At 41.7% G+C, this 19,419-nt stretch overlaps 1 protein-coding gene across 2 annotated transcripts in view; it reads left to right on the forward strand.

The window, feature by feature from the left end:
• NTRK2 (neurotrophic receptor tyrosine kinase 2) overlaps positions 1-19,419 on the forward strand; it is a 208,235-nt gene that overhangs the window by 150,936 nt on the left and 37,880 nt on the right. For both annotated transcript variants that reach the window (XM_032981906.2, XM_032981907.2), the window contains 3 exons: positions 6,029-6,159; positions 12,445-12,617; positions 16,236-16,470. In XM_032981906.2, coding sequence (XP_032837797.2) covers positions 6,029-6,159; positions 12,445-12,617; positions 16,236-16,470 — 539 coding nt within the window. The remainder of the gene's footprint in view (positions 1-6,028; positions 6,160-12,444; positions 12,618-16,235; positions 16,471-19,419) is intronic.

Consider the following 19,419-nt stretch of genomic DNA (forward strand, 5'->3'; position numbering starts at 1 on the left):
ATGCCATTGCTGCGAGTGCTCACAAGTTTGCCTTTCATAAACATATCCAATTCTTCCAGGAAGACCACTGCCTATTCAACTGGCCCATTAAATGTCTCCTTGAGGCCCATTTGGGGTCTGATGCTGGTGAAAAATACGGCAAATGACTGATGGCCACTCAGGGTTAACTGTTTTACAACTGTTGAATTAAACTGCTCTTTTTCAAAGAAGCAAAACAAAATTCAAAGTGATTCAGAAGCTGTAGTTGTATAGGTAATGTGACAAGGCCCAAATACCTTTCTGACCTAGTTCTTCAGTGGATCCTCCACACTCAGTTTTGTATAGCCTATATCAGCACCTTTCATTTAGAGCAGAGTACCTGAGGAGTGGGTTTTCTTTTGGCTTATTTTCCTCCTATTAGGAGATGTGAGGTGAATCTCAGCTGTGGACTCTATATACATACAAAAACATCCTGCTTGTTTGTGCCTACAACAGCTGAGTACTGGTCTTGCATGAGAATTTGTTGCTGCTGTATGGTAAAAATTAAACAACACTAGCACTACACAAAAATATAGAGAAAATAATAAGTAATGAATTTTGTATGGGATAAATACATCAAATAATCAGAAATATACTCCCAGTACTGAGCTGGCCTATTTCTGCATCCAGGCAATGCTGTCAGGTTAAGAGGTTGCGGGGAAAAAAAAAAAAAAAAAAAAAAAAGTGATTGTTGGATTTTATTGCCATGTTAGAGAGTAGATATCTCAATGTGCCAGAATTTCTACTCTGGCAATATCATGCAGAACTGTAGAGATTCTGCTACTGCAGAATCTGGTGGCCATCAGCCTAGACTTGCTGTCTGCTGTTTGTAGTGATTTTGTATCCTCCTGCTATGGGATTCTCTCTGAAACTCCACTCTTCTTTTATGTGAATGACAAATGCTGTACAAATTTGGTATCCTGTCTGAACAATCACTGAGCCATTTACACCTATTTTTTTTTTAGCAAGATCTTAGAAATAGTTGAGTCTTCATGATTGCAAGAGAAATGGTGAGAGAAGAAGTGAAGGAACCTGCAGAATGTCTTTCTGTGGCACCTGGTGTCACATCACAAACCAAGTCTTTTTGGAGGCTGCTTTTTTCTTATGCAACTGTAAATATGTTTATAATATTGCCTTGCCTGGTTACTTGGCACCTTGAAGATCCTGATACTCTTCACAGAGTCTTGGCACAACACATTTCATCAGGACTGTTCCACATGTGTACCGCTATCAAAATTTTGAACAGCATCCTACAAAGCAAACTCCACAGATGTTTTAAGTGGGCATGCAACACACTAGGATCTTCTAGTGTTGGTAGTTCAGCGAGCAGTGATGTTGGAGCCTGTCTTACTGTCCATCAAGCACTGAGTCTGTGTTGCAGCCTCTCTATAAGGACACACCTCTCCTCTGCTCTGCTGTTCTCAAGAGACGTACAGGAACACATCTGAAACTTACAGCACTTGTGATATTGTAACTGGGTGAGGTGTTCAAGATGAGACATACTTGTGCATACCACGTAACTATGTCATTTTCATGCTCTTTAGGAAACCCAGCCTTAAAAGGAATAGTTTGATCTTTAGATGTGCAGAGATATAGAGAGCTAATTTTATGTCTTTATCACAACCTTGTGGAGAGTGATACAAGAATGTAGCTTCCAGGTGGGAAAAACAACTGGAAAAAACTTCTTTTAAAAGGTTGTTGAAAATTTTTCCAGGAAGGAGCCATCAATATGAATGGGAAACTGGAGAAAATGTTTTCCTGGGAGGGGCTTACATCTCTTTGCCATACCAAAAAGAGCAAGAAGAGTATTGGTTATGTCTGTTTAACAGCAGACCCTAAAAGGCTGCTCAAGCTAGCAGAGAAAGTCGCATAAAACCCAAGGGAGTGAGATATAAGCCAGTAAAGCTAAAAATTAAGAGGCAAAGAGAAAGGCATGTGTTTTTATTAGCAATGAAAATGACTACACGTTAGGGAAAGTGAATAGTTCAGGCTTTCAAATCAAGACTGGCATGCCCACTTTCTGGAGGCAGACTCCTGCCAAGCACAAATCAATTAACTCAATACTATGCTCTGTGCTATGTAGACGGTCAGTTTAGGTGGTGTAATGGTCACATGTAGTGGTAAAATGTGCAGACGTATTGTTTGTGACCAAAGGGAAAACACTTTCACTCTGCCACAGCATTTCACTTCTTAATTACAAGTGGAAGCATCTTATACTGCTGACTGTCCTGCTGTCTGTGGCTGGCATCAGTCACATCCAGCTTGGTGAATTCAATTCGGTGTGGTGATCCCAAGTTGCCCGTTTTGCTGGGACCCACTCCAGGACGTGGTGTGACCCTCTCTGTTGAGCCTGACCACCACAGGTAGGTTGTCAGGGGAGTGCAATCCCGTGCCTGTGGGTAGTGTTTGCAGGATAAGGCTTTGATGTGTCGCTTCTAATGCAACATGCTGTTTGCTAGAGAGTGAAATACCTAAAAGTCCAGCTCTGTTGGTGGGATGTCTCTGAGGCCTCGAGATGAGAAGAAAGCCTTTTCTGCAGTTGTGCTTCCTGTTGCCATCTGATTCCCTGCGGTCATCTGTGGGAGCCCCCCCGCTTCTATTGGCAAGGTTGTGTGGTTATTATTTAGCACTACAGCCTCTTTTCAGCATTTACCCTTGTTTGATTTGGTTGGTCTTACTTAATATTTTGTGTTTCATTTTTCTCTTAAGTATTTCAGCTTGACTTAGCTTTTAGCTTAATGTAATGTATTTTTTACAGTAATCAGACAAGATCTTTTAAACCAGGAATGGTGTGCTTTTAAAAGTACAAATAGCAACTCAAAGGCAATCACTGCTTAGAGTCAAAAGGAGGAAAATACATAGCTGCCACTTGAATGTCTCTGTATCTTTACCCGTGAGACAATGTTATCAGACCAATTCTTTGGTAATTCAGTTATGACACCTCTTTGGCCAGATTTTGCTTTGTTTCTTCAATGTAAATCCGGGATAATCTCTTGGACTTCAACACAGATAATTGGCTTTGTTCTGATATTAACTGAAAGTAGATTTTGACCTGAAATTTGCAGTGTATCTCCTGCTGAAATCTCCTCCCACTAAAGGCAGTGTCATTATGGCTGGGGCTCTGAGTGTGCCAAATGGATTTTTTTCCTTAGCTCATATTTCCATCACATCACATGTGTTTGATTTACTTACATTGTTCTTATATTTAATCTCTGCCCATTTAGTCACATTTACTGTCATTTTTTATTTGTCTAGTAACTCGGTACAGCTCAGAAAGGTAACAGGAATGGATAAAGCGTGACAAGTTGCAAATATATTCTGTGCAGATCTCTTCTGCAGCTTGCTGTGTATTGGCTTTGGCAGTTTGGTTTATGGCATGAGTTGTTTATTCAAATGTTTGGTTTATATAAGAGCATTTAGCAACAGCTGTAACTGTACTACAGAGAAGTATTTGATACGTTTCTTATTTATTTTTACTCTATTGTTTGTGAAGTCCTCCAGGAACTTCACAAAAAAACGTTTCTACTGCTAGGGCCAACATTGGGGGTGTGCTGGGTTCAAAATGGAAAGGACCCACACAAAATTCTGAAAGCTGAATGTGTTTATCACCAGGTCTTTGGCAGCTGTGGAGAGAACCAAGTAAAAAACCACCTCTGCTGCAGTTTTGCTGCAGACACCAGTAGGACAGGATCTCAGTCCTATTCCCTGCCTGTGGGCTTTATAGACATCTTAAGATGGTGATGCTGATAACATGCAGCTGAACTTCTCTCTCTAGGAAAGGAAGAGAGGCGTCCTTCTGGTGATACTGGTCAAGCAGAGGGAAAGAGAAGAATTCCCCAAGAGGCAGGGTTGAATGGCAGGTTTTACAGGGGATAGGGGGAAGTACTCTTTTATTAGTAAGCATTTTTTAAAGCACAGGTCACAAGGTGTGCCACGGTCCCGTGTTCAGGCAGCATGCTGAGGCAGTGGTGCTCCTCATGTGTCTGCCTTGTGACCAGTATTAGCAGAGGCGAGGGATGCCAGTTAACTTGCATCCATGGGGTAAAGATGTGTTTTGGTTCACGCGTGTCTTGCGCTGAATGCATTTTGTGCTTTACTTGAAAAGCCAGTACGAGCGGGAAATGAAAATAAGCAAATTCTTACTGGCTGCAGAGGAGCTGCTCAGGTAGCTGGCAAAATAACATAAATGCATATAAAATGCATCACCACGCTAAAACATAATCTTATGCTAGACAAGAGTGAAAAACATTGGTACCTTGCTGTCTCATTTCATGTGTACTCAGTTACTAATGGGACGTGTGGCGTCTGCCAGGAGACCTGGCATCGTAGGAGAGGGCGGCCAATGCACCCCCTGCAGCAACCAGCTGTGGGGACAGGAGCACGTCCTGGTGGGTCTGGTGTGGCGTGAGGAGGAGCTGGCTTTCCTCACTCCACTCCCATGGCATGGTGGGCCTGCTTGGCTGCTGGCCTGGGGGTTTCTGGCAGGTACCAGCTGGGTCTGGTGGAGGTCCACTGCTTGGGTGTGATGCCTGCCCGGAAGGTTCATGATGGAGGTGCCTGGGGACATCTCCCGCTCTCCCGGCTTGCTCCAGCACCAGGGTCCCCTCCTATGCACGCACATGGATACAAAATGCATTTATATGCAGTGCGCTCCAGTTACATTGCTGTACGCTCAGGGTGTGGGACACGTGTTTTTCTCTTGTAGAGCCTTTCTACAAATGTTAGTGACAGCAATGAGGACAGGCTGTGCCATTTCTCCCCACTGCTGTTACCAGCAGCATTCTGTTTTCCGTCGTTTAGGAATGGAGGCAAGGTGGTTTCTGCGGAAGTGGTCACACAGTTTGGAACAGGCATGTGGCCAATCAGGGAGGCAGGGGTTGGTCTGCATCTGAATATATCCTAAATTATCGGCAGAGTTCAGTCCTGGTCCCTGCGGCTAAGCTAAGCAGCCAAGGTGAAATTCATGCCTTTGCAGAAGCCAGCCTGGTGCCTGTACACTGCCATTTACTTCACTGTGTTTAGGATGTAAGTTGCAAATAGGGTTTGTCCAGGCAGGGTTAAGTTTCAGTGTTTGCAAAAGCAGCTAAATGCACTGAGGTTAAATTCATCATCAGATGCTGACTGCTTTGTACAGTTTCAACAACACAAGCTGTCAACCCTGTTGAGTTGGCCAGTTAAACTGCCCCTACAGCTGCTTTTTTTTAGCTTGAACATTGCAAATTGATAATGTCTTCTACAAAATTTTGTACAGTCTTTTAAATATTAAATCTTTTAATGGAAGCTTGTGCTGAAAGGAAAATGTAAAATGAGTTCAACAAAAATGCTCAAGACTTTAATGTCTGAATTGATTCTGGGCAGCAATTCAACCAAGGCTCTGTCCACTATGCTAACTAAAACCTTGTCCATCTTTTATTTCTTTTACTTCAGAGCAATACTGTAAATTGTGTTTGTGAGAATGAAATTTCTATCTTACTGTAACTGTAATATAGCACAGAGAAGGAAGGCAGTTGAACAGGTGGTAAGAGAACGAGAGAGTGAGTTGGGCTTAGTTGAAAGAGGGCATATTTTGTCATCTTGGATTAGGTTAATTTTAAAACTTTCTAGCCTTGGATGAGAGTTCAGCCATTGTTAGAGGCACAAAAATAGAACTGGTGTGAGAAAGGTTTGGTTTGTTTCTGATTCTTTGTCTTCATGTTCTAAAAAAGGCCGCATTGGCTGCTGTTATCTATGATCTGCAGCAGTGATTCTAACATGATGATAAATGGCCTTTTCCCAGGTGACTCCTAATCCCATGTCCTCTTATCCAGCAAATGTGCTACCTTCCAAGTATAAATATATGAACTCAGTGTTTTTGGACAAAGCAGTAATGAATGGCACACGGGCACTTTGATTCCTTCCACGACATGCACCCCACTCTACAGGCAACCATGTCTCCAGGTGGCTGTAAGCATGGACCCCCATCCTGGCCTTGCAGTTCACTTCTGACCTCCCTTTTGTATTCTCTTCACAGTTGTGCAGCACATCAAGCGTCACAATATCGTTCTCAAAAGGGAACTGGGAGAAGGAGCCTTTGGGAAAGTCTTTCTGGCGGAATGCTATAACCTCTGTCCTGAGCAGGACAAGATCTTGGTGGCAGTGAAGGTAAAAGAATCTAGGGTTTCCATTATTAATTCATGGTTGCAACTAATGCTATTTTGTTTGTAAATGATCGTGTTTGCCTATTCTGTAGCCCAGCGTAACTGCTCTGATATATGTGGAAAAGTTCACAAGGCTAATGGTGTGTTAAGAGAATGTGATATTTGACCTTGCTGTGGATTATAAAATGAAAGCTGAATTTCATAAGGAAAGAGGGGGAAACAGACTGTTCAACAAAGGGGCAAACAAAATCTTTTATGATCTTTTTAAAACATGGTTAGTGAAAAATAATGTGTAGGTCCTTAAAAATATATGTGACATATACGCATGTCTAAAAAAAAAATCTCAGAGTAGCTAAGTGGATAGGTTATGTGCATAACTGCTAGTCAAAGGCAGCCTTTCTTTTTCAGCATTGTGCCATTCTTTTAGTCAGCCACTGAAATTATCTATGGATGGTTGTCATTAATACAGCTGCCAGGAATGTTATAACAAACTTGTGGGTAATATCATGTGCCGTTAAAGACTGGCTGTATGGAAATCCAAAAGTCATGATATGTGAGACCTGAAAGAGTGATTCTTGATTATACAGCTCCAGTCAATTATCTGAAAATACAGCCCAAAGGAGGAGGAGACTACATGAAAACAGCCATAAGCTTGGAGTTTCAAGCATAGAGAACAGTTCTCACATTTCTTGGGGGGGGGGGGGGGGGGGGGGCGGGGTGGTGGTGTGTGTGTGTGAAGAAAGTTCTGATTGGCACAGACTACATGGTATGCTGGGAATCTATCAAGGAGTAAGAAGAGTTCCAGCTTGATCTCAAATCTTGGACACCAAACCTGCCTCACCATACCAAGCCTTTTTGTCCCCCACATGGAAGGACTGAGGTTGGTTGTTGACCTCAGCTGTGGATGTACTGTAGAAAACAGTATCAGTGAAACTACACTCTAAGAGTTTGCAAAGTCTCCCTGGCAACAATCTCTTATCTCCATCTGTAGTGTTCTGCCAAAAGCTGAAGAAGGTGTTCAGCATTTGAAGTAGCTCATTAAATGCAGGGCTCGTACACATTTAGAATTTGGGCTGTGCCTAGGAATCAGAACATAATTTTATCTGACCAGTCACAATCAGGAAGCCACGTGTCCGTTTTGGATCAAACCATACAGTAAAAGAAATGTAGTAGACCATCTTCTTAAATTTGGAAACAAGAAATAGGGGTTTGGATCTGGCAGTGAGAGAACATGAAAGGAGGATGGGCTTATACGCTGCTTTCTTGCTCCATCAAAAATAACAGGTTTTTGGGGTTTGCCAAGGTTACCAGCTTTTTGATATTTGGGAGTTGTTCGGTCACATTGGCTGGTGAGAAGGAATTAAGCCCTGAAGGGATATATCATAGACGGGAGAAAGCAAGAGATACAAGGTGACAAAACTAGATATGAATGAATTCTCTATTGTATTTTGGTGAAGCTAGAGTGGAAATTGCCTTTCCTCTATCACTTCAGGGAACTGCTTGATAGCAAAATAAAAGTCTTTCCATTCAGTTGCTCCCTTTGAAAGTCCTGACCAAATGGCACCTAGCACTTCTGCTGTTAAATGCTGTGCTGCACTTGCTTTTTGCTGCTCTTCCTTGGTGTAATTCACAAGCAAGAGCATTCAGCCTTTAAAGGGAGAGATGTCTCCATGGATTTAGGTGACAAATCTATCTGTTTTCTGGACCAGTTGTCATACTATTTTTTTTTTTTTTAACCAAATCCACTTTGTAGTGTCCATAATAAGGATCTTGCAGGCAGCTGTGGAAAGAATTACCTCTGAGGACAGATTATGCCCATTTTATGCTTCTCACATTGGGTCTTGAAGATGTGACTGTCTGCTGTCAAAGAGTGAATTTTTTGGTGAACTGTGCCATTGGATTGATCCCCATATAACTGACGGATTAATCACCTGGAGCTTCTTTCTTTCACCATGGTACCAACTGTAGCTCACAGGTATGCTCCAGTCACAGTGGAGGTCAAGAGATGGGATCTCACTGATGTGCAGAGAGCTAGTCAGAGAACTGTGTCTGGATCCCACCACCGGGCACAGGTTTTGGCAGTGAAAATGTGTGGGTTTTGTTTGTTTTTTTTGTTTTTTTTTTTTTGTTTGTTTGTTTGTTTAGTCTTAGAGAAGCAGATCTGGATGCCAGCAAAAGAAGGGCAGCTCATCCTGGCACATAGCAAAGGCTTTAGAGAGCTTCACCCTCATGGACAAAACCATAACACAGCTGTCTTTGTAGAAACAGATTTGGTGAGCCCAGTGGGAATATGTACTTGGTGAGGAGTAAGGTGGTGCCAGGGGGATTTTGGCAGTGAGGAGGCACGGTCTCACCTGCATGGGGCGGATGAGGATGGCTGGTGGTCCTCACTGGCTGCCTTTGACTGCTGGTTGCTGGGCAGTTGCAGGTTTGTGCCTGACCCAGAACATCACTTGGTCTGACTCAACACGCATCCTTCTCCTTTTTGACCAGCCAGTATCTGAAATGCTGATGTTACTGCAGCAAATTATTTAGGAGCTAAGAGGCCCAGAAAAATCTGGGAAGATATAAAATGAGTCTTAGCATGAACAACCCTAAGTGTCCGAGCCTTTGCTTCTTGTAAGAGGAGAAAGACAATCTGTTTAAATTTGTTTAGACCATCAGGCTTTTTGTGGGAAGCACTGAGTGTTTGGAAATGCTTTCTGTGGGTCAAACCCTGTGAGCAGAGAGCTTAACCACAGGTTAAGCTGGTTGCACGGGCATTGTACTAGCCTTTCCCCCAGGTGAGTTTGCACATCACATCAGTACACCATTTGCTGCAGGGTTTTTTAGAGAACAGAGGGTGGAGGAAGGAAGAGTTATCATTTCCTTGTGGGACATTTTGGCATGCCACAGTGGTTGTTTAGGCCTGGACCGGTACTGTCTCCTCATGGGGTTGGATCCCCAGGCGTAGTCTTGCACTAGTTTAACCTGACTGGGGCTGGAGGTGAGGATGACTGTCAGGGCACAGCTCAGCAGCTGCCTCTGGCTCCCCTGGGAGGTTGGAGGGGGATTCACTGCTGTGTGTGTGAGGTAAAGAACATTTCCATGGCACTTGCAGAGGAAAACCAAAGGTTTCCAAACCTTTGGATCTTCAGTTCAGAGATGGGTCAAAACCACCCCTTCATTTCTTGAGGAAATATACCACTCAGCTCTTGTATGGTGATGAGAAGCAGTAGTAAGGATTTCATAGGGGAAGGCTGAAACAGTATAAAGGACAGCTGTCATGAGAGTTTCATTACCCTGAATGTAATTTTGGTGAGAGCCACATCCCCCTGCTCTTGCTCTGACTCACCTGTGAATGTGGTGTTGGGGTGGACTAAGGAACTGGTGGTTTGCACTTGCTACAGAGCACAGGACTGCAGAGACCAGATGGTATGTAGATACCTGGGCAAGGACTCTGTGGAGGAAGGTAAGCATGGGGTGGCAGTCCGAATGCCACAGGGATGAACCCAGCAGATGTGGAGATCCTGTAGCAGCCAGGAGGTCCCTCTGTTGCCCAAGGGCATGTGTCCCCCCTCCTTAGCTGCTGGCCTGAGTGGTTGGAAGGTACATGTGGTTGCATCTCAGTTGCTATTTGGGAAAAACTCCTATCGATTGGTCAGAGTACTTTGTATGCAGAGCTTTGGTATACTTATCAGTAATGATAATAATAATGCATATGTCTTTTTTGTCTTTGTGCTTTTATGTTTGTTTGTTTTTTGTTTGTTTGTTTTTTTTTTTTCTTGCACTGAGAACAAGCGAAATGCATCAGGCAGTCATTTCTGTGTAAATACTGTGTACTTCTTAATTCTTTCACTTTCATATCTCCTTGCCTGACTGTGTCAACTATCTCTCATGTATTGGGTCTATTCTGTGTACTGCATGAAATAATGTAAAGGGAGTTTTGGAATGGTGGGTGGCAGAAATTCAAGTCGCCCCTTGGTAGAAGAAAGCCTGCCTGAGTTTTACCTGGGTTTTAGACCTTTCTGCATTTTGCTGTCTGACAGAAAATGCGTAATTGCCATGGCAACTGCTCTGTCATATGATAATTTTGCTGTTTCTGTGAGATAAAAAGCGTCTCCTGAAATACATAATATGCCATCCTCACAGGGCAGAGCTGTCAGCATTTTTACTGTCTTTCCAGGGAAAGAGCCTGCTGGAAAGAGTACCAGCGTATGCTTCTCGCTGTCAATTTTTTTCCAGGTTGATATTATTTAAAAATGGGGTTTATATGAATTGTTTTTCTAATTCTGTTGCTGAGAAGAATTACAGTCCAATTACTTTATACATGAAACCACCAGAGGAAACTCAAGTGACAACAGAATTGTTCCCAGTGATTTCATTATATAGTGTAGGTTGGACTGTGGGTTGGTACCTGCATGATGTTAAAGCATCATCCCAGAGCCTGGAAGCTTTGGAATACATTTCAGTTTCAGGCCTTGCTTGGTTCAGATGTGATTGTGTTGGAACCAATAGTGTGGAATGGGGAACCAATCTGATATTGACCTTAAATGATACAGCTGTGTATACTAACATATCATACCTTGTGAAACTTTGATGATGCAATATCCTTGTTACATCATTATTGGTAAAACTTACGGAAGAAGAGTTCTGGGCCTGAAGACAGATGAGATTCATAAGTGGGTCCCTCAGGAAAGGAACTTCTGTGGCATGAGTTATCTATTGACCCTAGGATCTGTAGAGCCTGAAATGCACAGGGAAAACCCCCTGAAGTTAGTAGATGGCTATCCAGTCTGCTTCTTGTGCCCCCATCTGAACCTTATTATGGTAGCTGTTCATTTTTCAAGACCTGTGGTTCATTTTCAAAATTAAAGCAAGTGTTTTCTCTGACAGTCATCTGTTTAGTCCCTTCTTCACACATACATACATATAATACTAGAACAGTGGACAGAATTGTCTCTGTTAAAGAAAAAGCCTGAACAAACCATAACTACTGCAGCTTAAAACTCTGTTGACAGAATAATTGCATGGTATCAACTTGTTCTGTGTCTGTTCTGATGAGTGCTGTTGGTCCCATGCTCTGTATATGAATTCAGGGTAGAAAATGAAGTGACTAGATGGCCAGGAAAAAGCATCTGTAGTTAGAATCATACCACTACTTTTGTGTCTAATCTTCCTTTGTATTAAGTCCGGGTGTAGTTAAAGTCCAGAGGTTTAGGCCCCAGACATCAGTGCCTGTAGTAATTCATGAACATTAGTAACTTGCTATCTTTCTCTTATTGTTTTAAAAAACCTGTTTGACTTAGTATAGTGCAACCACTGTACCATTTGAAGGTAGAGTCTAGTAGTGGTTTATTGTAAATTATAATTATTCCTCATTTACTTGGTGTCAGAATTTGCTTTTTTTTTGATGCATTAAAGTGTTTCCTTGCTCAGGAAGTGTAGCACTTAAGAGATCTGACACTGCCTATGCATGGAGGTTGAATTACCATTATTTTATTATACAGTTAAGCCTTCTGTTTGATCCAGCGTTAATATATTTCCCTCAAAATGAAAATATGCAAGGATTTAGAACTGTATAAATAGAAGGGGGTGAGAAAGATTGACACCCGAGAATTCTGGTCTGCACCTACTTCCTCTCTGTCTATCAATTTAGGATTGATCCTCCAGTTACTTACACATATGCTTAATCTTAGGCGTGTGAGTAGATTTACTGAATTTCAAATGAGTTTCTGGCTGAAGCCTCAAGTTGTAAGTTTTGGTCCAGGGACGTACCCTTCCATAAATCTACCTAATGTGTAGCACACCATAGGGGCCAATATCAGCAACAGCGACATTAGGAATAGATAAATGCATCTGTGTTGCCACTAGGTATATTAAACAAGGAGAATTTTATTTTAAAGAACTTACGAGAAAGGTAAATACTAACAGAGTACTAGGGTTTGTCTGAGTTAAATGCTAAAGGATATGAACCAGCTGTGTACGAGTATATTTTCTGGATAAGATCAGTTTATTTGTTCTCTGTTTGGAAAACACTTGGCACAGTAAGACTGTGAGTATTTCTACATCCTCTTACAAGAAGAATCATTGTTTGAGATGACATGTGGAAGGAGGATGAAAATTGTACTGCCATTATTTAATTGCACTTAAACATCACATCTGCATTTCTAAAAGGGTTATTAAGAAAGTGCTTCCTCCATCCTTTATGCAGTGGAGTGTCCTTATCTTACCCTTACAGTGCCATCCCACATGTTTGCTACCTTTTACAAATATCTCCCCTCCCTTACATTTTTATTTTCTACACCAGACACTGAAGGACGCCAGCGACAATGCCCGCAAGGACTTCCACCGGGAGGCAGAGCTGCTAACTAACCTGCAACACGAGCACATTGTCAAGTTCTATGGTGTCTGTGTTGAGGGTGATCCACTCATCATGGTCTTTGAGTATATGAAGCATGGAGATCTTAACAAATTCCTCAGGTAAATCCATGAACACATATTTTGCTGCTGAGCCAGAAGCGGGCAGAGAAGGTAGGTGTTACTGGTAGCTAATGTCAAGTTAACTACTACCACTGGAAAATGCCAACAACTAGGAGTGCAAATCTGTGCAATTCTTGATTTCTGTACTGGAATGTGGGAGTCATTGTTTCTTTGCCTATTTGGAAGTACCATTAAGTCAAGCCTTATGCTTTGAACCAAAGGAATGGGAACCCAAGAAATACTGTTTCCAATATATTTCAGTGTATTCGGAAATGCTTGGTTATAAATCTTACAGTAGGAATCATTTGCTTGCAGGCTTTCTGGTAGCACTTGGGAAGATCCCACTCAACACCTATCACTATCTGTAGGTGTCTAAGAGCTTCTGGAATCTAACCCCTTTTCTCTTCCCTCCTCTCAGTGTTTTGGAAAGACTGCCATTAATCTGAAGGAAGAAAACTGTGAGCCATGGAAACTTCAGTGCAATGGAAAATGCCACATCTTGGGGTCCGGATTAGGGCTTTATTTCATAAAGCTGTTAAGGAATGTGCATTGGAAAATGAAATTTAGCAGTAAAGCAGTCATAAATAGATAGATGATACCTAAGGTTCACAATAATAGGTAACTCATGAATCAGGAGGTTATGAACAGTGGCCTTGTGTATGTGCCATTTCCACTAGCCTGCACTGGTTGACATAAAAATAAGTAGTTAAGAGACAACTTTTGCTCCTCTGAGAAAAAAAAATGCATAAGGGACTGTTCTTTCAAGGTCTTCTATGTCATTTTCATCAAAGGCAATTCACAAAAGCTTTTCAATGTACTGAGATCTCCCCTGCTGAAGATAACTAGGGGTACCACCATTTTGGAAAGATGTCTGTGACAAAGCTGTAGAACAATCAAAACTGATGTCCCTTTAAATGGGTTCAGATTTTCTATTTGAAATGTCTAGTGACTGCTAGTGATGCCGTTTATGCAGTTTTGATAGCCTATGCGAAATTATTTTGCTGTCTTTCTAATCTCTGCTGAACAAATAGCCACACGATAAAAGCAAATGACATCAACTAGCATCCTCCCTTATCGGCAGGGCTGCCAGGTTTGGCAGGGAGACCAGGGCCTGAACTGGGGATGCAGAGCAAACACTACTACTTTTCCCATACTGATTGTCTCTCTGGCAAGTATATTGCCAGAGCCATGTCAGGGCACTTGCATTTGCCTGCTTGGACCTCTGCCATGGATCAGGAGAGAACTGCAGTTTCCACAGGTGCCATCCCAGTGATTGCTCAGAACACTGAATTTCCATTAGAAGAAGCCAGATTCATAGCTGATAAGAAATAATTTCTTATATTTTAAGAAATACTTATTATCTGATTCTTTTTGATTGGCCTTTTCTTATCTCATAACTCTGATTTTTAATTACTGTACAGAAAGGTAGTTTGGCAGACAGTATATTTCTTGCTTTAGGTCTTCTCTTTTTTAAATTATTAATCAGCCCTTGTCTTTAGAACATAAAATGATAATGCTGGGACAAGCTGTTAAACCTAAACTCCAATTTGTCATTCCTCTCACATTTACTGCAGCTTGTACTGCAGATCAGAGGTTGTAAGCAGGCTGTAAGAGCCCGTATTTCTTACCCTGCAGCGCCACCAAAGGCTGTCGGGGAAAAATGAATCCGAAATTTAACCCAAATGGGCCTTGCTGTCTGCACACAGCCGAAGGCTGTTTCAGATCTAGGACTGAAGCCTCGAAGTCATGCCTGCCCTGTGCTTGTTTGGGCTAGGAGGCTGATGTGGAACCAAATAAATCTCTGTCAGTGTTCCTGGATGTTGCACACACTGAGAAGCACCTCATTTACAGTCATCACCAAGAGAACAAGCAAGGTGGATGGAGTGTTAAGAATAATCCAAAAGTTTCTTTAAATACAGACCTTGTCTTCAAGGAAGCTAGCAAAAGATGAAGTTCTCTAATTGAGGGACTCAGACCTTCATGTCCCAAGAAGTCATTTAAAAAATCCATACAATGAAAAGGTATAGTGCTTTTCTATAGGAATTTGATCGTGAGTCTTGGTTGGAGATTTCATATCCTCTCATTGATTATCCCCCAACCCAGACCAGTTGAATGGCTGCCTGTGTGTACCCTGTGGCAGAGAGCTTCTTTGACTGGTACCAGATGCAGTCCCAGCAGTGCTATGCACCCTCCTTCATTTCTTTCTCACATCTGTCACTTTGATGATGACGTTCTTCCCTTGGGACAATTTTAATATCATATTTCTAATAGGTAGTGTCAGAATTGATCTCACAGATTTTGATTAATTTGCAACCCTTTTCCAAACTCCTGTGCCCTTCCCCTAGGGATGAATTAAGGCCTCACCTCTATTGATTAGAAGGATGATTTTCTGAAACTCCTCTTTGTAGGAAGGAAGGATTTTTGAGAGAAAATAAAAATCTAGAGTTCTAGAGTATTTTTTTGTTTTTAAAAAAGGTATAGAAGGGAAGAGGAGAGGTGGTCTCTTAGAAAGAAGAGTCTGCAGGAATGGAATAAAAAAGGCTTCTGAAAATGCAGAGTAATTGAATGGATGGAAAGGGACATTCAGAATACTATAAGGTCTATATCAAATGAGGAATGATTGCCAGATGATCTTATTAATTGGGTAAGGATTAGCTAGTACTGCTTACTATAAAATGTTATGTGTAGGAATGCTTATATCTATGTCTTCAAGATACTAGGATGTTACACATGTATACCAGAGCTATCATAGTAACATGGGTGAAGGACATATGTTCCAGTACTTCGCTGAGATTTCCAAATGTAAAATGGCTCTCATTCTGCTGGACTGTATACCAGTTTCACATTAATCTGTTGATTCGCAAGTCTTAGGGACTTTCTAGGTCTTGAAAAGCTTCTATTTCTGAAGCTGTTTAGTAGTTCCAAATAGTGTGTGTTTTGTGCTTTCTTCCTATTGTCAAGAATTCCCATCTCATACAGGAATCACCATTGGTGATGAAATAAGCAAAAATGGTTTCATGCTGTGCATTTGGATAGGAAATTAAAAGTGTAAATCTAAAATTGCCACCCTTGTTTCTCAGATGGCAGTTCTCAGAAGGAAGTTCAGTCTTTCTTCTTTAAGAAAAGACAGATATAAGGGTCAGTGGTCTGTCTCCCAGTAGAGAGCAAGGAATGCCAGTTATAGGAAAAGTGATGCTATGCATGACACTTCGTTGCCTTTCACTCTATTGCCTTTCACTCATCAAGTGATAAGGTTTTCCTCTGTTACCAAACAGCTACATTTGCCAGCCTTCTTCCAGAAAAGATTACTATAAGGGAACAGAAAAAAGGTGGTGGTTTCAGACAGAAGGGTATTATTATGAACACGTGCCTTATTTCCATGAGTAATATATCACCTGTTGTGTAATGCTCTTCACACTACTTGTCTTTCACACAATGAAAGAAAACAGTAAATGAAAAGCCAAGATACAAATTTTCCTCTATTTCACTAGTGAATTTTTAGCCCTTTTTGTTATTATATTTGAGTGAGTCAGTTCTGTGGTTTTAGGCTCACTAATGCCTTTCACCTTTCCAGTTTACAAGTGGCCTATCACTTAATCAGCTTGTACTTTGATGCAGGGCACATGGACCAGATGCAGTACTGATGGCAGAAGGCAACCGTCCTGCTGAGCTGACCCAGTCCCAGATGCTTCACATTGCCCAGCAAATTGCAGCTGGTATGGTTTACCTGGCATCACAGCACTTTGTGCATCGGGATCTTGCTACCCGGAATTGTCTGGTTGGTGAGAACCTACTTGTGAAGATTGGGGATTTTGGGATGTCTAGAGATGTGTACAGCACAGACTACTATAGGGTAAGTGAACTGCTGTAATTGGTAATAATCTAGATCTTGTTCAGTCATCTTACCACATTGATGTGACTGATTCTGCTTTTACGCTTGGCGATCTGTTTGCCAGGTAATCTAGAGGCTGGCATATGGAGAACCTGGGTTTGAGTTACGAAGTTTTGGTAAATTTGGAGAGAGTTAATCAGAGTAAGATTGGCATGTCCTATTGTTTATATATGTTGGCTTTATGTTCTAATAATAAATCACAGAAAGGTCTTTTTCTCTGGGCAGAAATTTTGCGTGTTTGCTTAGCTTTAGTGAAGAAGAAACAGCAGCAGATGAAAAGGAAGAGTGGGTAATCAAATTTGGTGCAACACTTTGAAATTATTAAAATATGTTCTTATATATTGATGGAAACTGTAACTTTTGGGTATTGAATAATGCTTCAGTTTACTAGAGGAGGTGTAAGTACTGGACAGCAGCACTGGACGAGTTACTTTACTCAGGAAGAGACTAAGTGAGAAATTGTTACATAGGCAGCATGTGAAGGGCTGTCAGGAAGTTTTTCCAGCCTTAAGCCAGCTCTTCAGTCCTGCTATGTATGGTTGAAGAGTTGGTTTGTGGTGGGTAAGAGTAGCCCATCTCACTTGTTCATTCTGGCCCAGGCCATTTTCCCTGAGCTTGCTTGCCATAAAATTATCTCTGAAGTTTGCAAAGAGATTCTAGGATTACTACGATAAACAGGACTGTGTACATTAGTTACTGTTGTTGATGTTGTCTTTGTAGTATGTGGCAAGTCGTGTAGTTCACAACATTTGCTTTTTGCTACCACAGTTGTAATTTCATGATGGAACTGAAGCTATCAGGTGTTTGTGGCTTGGGGAGAGCAAGCCATGGCCGCGCTGTTAGTTTATAAACCCTAGAATTTATCCTGTAATGTAAGCTACTCAACATCTTTAAGCAAATTTTCTGTATCTGCCTCTCACATGGCTTGTTGCCAGTGAATTCTTTACAAATGAAATGAAGGTATTTTCCTCAGCCACCCAATTTGGGCTGCCGTGTCCATAAAGAAGAGTGTGACCCCAGTGTCAGTGTTTGTGGGATGCCTGGAACGAGATTGTCTCTACGTCTGGCTGAGGCTGGAGAGGGCAAAGGAAGCTACACACAAGAATTACTGTTGAGGGTTGTTTCACTTAACAGCTGAGAAGTAACAGTGTCCTCTGTTCTTTGTCTTTTTTTTTTTTTTTTTTTCAAAAGGCAAACCTAGTAAACATATGAGCCAGATTCCTCTTATATTTTGTTATTTTGGAAACTTGGCACTTCAAGCTATTTGGTCAATGTAAAACAAGCATGACTGCACTTCAGAACTTGGAAAAATATACAGAATGGTAATCACTGCCTCTGTTTGTTATTTGCGAGGACACCAGTGAGCACCAAAGGCCAGGATTTCTTGATTTTACATCTGAAGTATGAGCAATACTTGTTGGGACTGGAGGCATGTCTCTGTTTTGTATTTCAGTGAGACTGGGTTTGTTTACCATGTTTGTCATTACACTTAAGAATGAATGTCCATGCTTAACAGCAAGTGTTTGCAAAGGCCTTGACAGTCAGGGGCAGAATTTTTGAACATTAAATGCTCTGCTTATTTTTGGAAAAAAATAACAACTCCATGCTGTAGAAAAACTACATACAAAAAGGGATGAAAACTAAGTAATCGTATGGGCTTCCTGGGGACAACTGAGGCTTGGCACAGCCATGTGATGGTATGTGATCTGTCATCATCCTACCTGCTCATGTACCTCTGGGTTTAATCCTTGGTTTTACACATGAGCACTTAAGCAAAACTTCTATCCAGTGAAGCACAAATTCAGAACAAGACCCGTGACCTGGAGAAAGTGAGGGTTCACCAAAGGAAATTCTGGTAACCTGAATGGTCCTTGGGTGCCTCTCAAAGGACCTCATTCAAGGGGTACACTGCATTTCTCACTGCCTCTTAAACAGAATCACTTTATTTTTTCCTTCTTTTCTCCCTCTTCATGACTTTTTTTGAGGCCAGGGGAGGACCTGTGGGGTCCAGGGTGTAACGGAGAAGAAAGAGGGAGTAGTGTGAAGAGGGTGTAATCACAGTTCTGAGAGAGGGAACAAATAAGGCAGGAAAGGTGAGTGTAGAGAGGTGTTAGTAGAAAACGCAAGTGTGAATGAAAGGAGAAAGAAATAGACAAGTGTCAGAGGGCATGAATGAAGATGTAAAGTAGCATGACTCCATCCAAACTGATGGTATAATCTTGCATTATAGTGGATGGATATGAAACTTAAAATTAGGTAGTCACTTGTTCTGCACAGTGAGAAAACTAAGGACAATTTCCCTGGCCCTTGATGTTCCAGCTGGCTGCTAGCTGGTGCAGAGGAGGGACAAAGGCACAGCCTGCCATGCCGCCATATTTCACAGTGATAAAAGTTGAGAATTACAGTTAAGCCTGTGAGATTTTGGCCTGCCCTGCTTGGGCCATATGTGGTCTGGTCAGAAGCTGGTAATGAAACAGTCAAGGCTATGATGACTTTCCAGATGCTTGCCTGAAGAATTATATCCATGGCAGGCCTAAGTAATGAAACTGTCAGCGATGACACTGGGATGACACTGACCTACCATACCTAATTGTTTTTAGCAGGCTAAGTCTTTGTAACTGCTCAGGCTTAATCACATACATAGAAGCAATAGAAGCAATTCTTCCCCAACCTTGACAGCTTTATCTGATGCTTGCTGGAAGGATTTACACAGCTCCAAAAAGCTCTGCAAGAAATGGTTCAGCATTTGTGTTTATTAATACACTGGAATCAGTTTTTTGGGATCCTACCACCCTGTCAGGATGTTAGATTTGCCCAAGATGATTATTTATAGCTTGCTTCTATAAGATAGGGATGATCCCCAGTCCTTGTTCACTGTTAGATTGTTAATGACATTCTGCATTGAATCAG

This window comes from Tyto alba, unplaced genomic scaffold, assembly GCF_018691265.1.
Source record: "Tyto alba isolate M040663 unplaced genomic scaffold, T.alba_DEE_v4.0 Super-Scaffold_13, whole genome shotgun sequence".
In the NCBI taxonomy this organism is placed as follows: domain Eukaryota; kingdom Metazoa; phylum Chordata; class Aves; order Strigiformes; family Tytonidae; genus Tyto; species Tyto alba.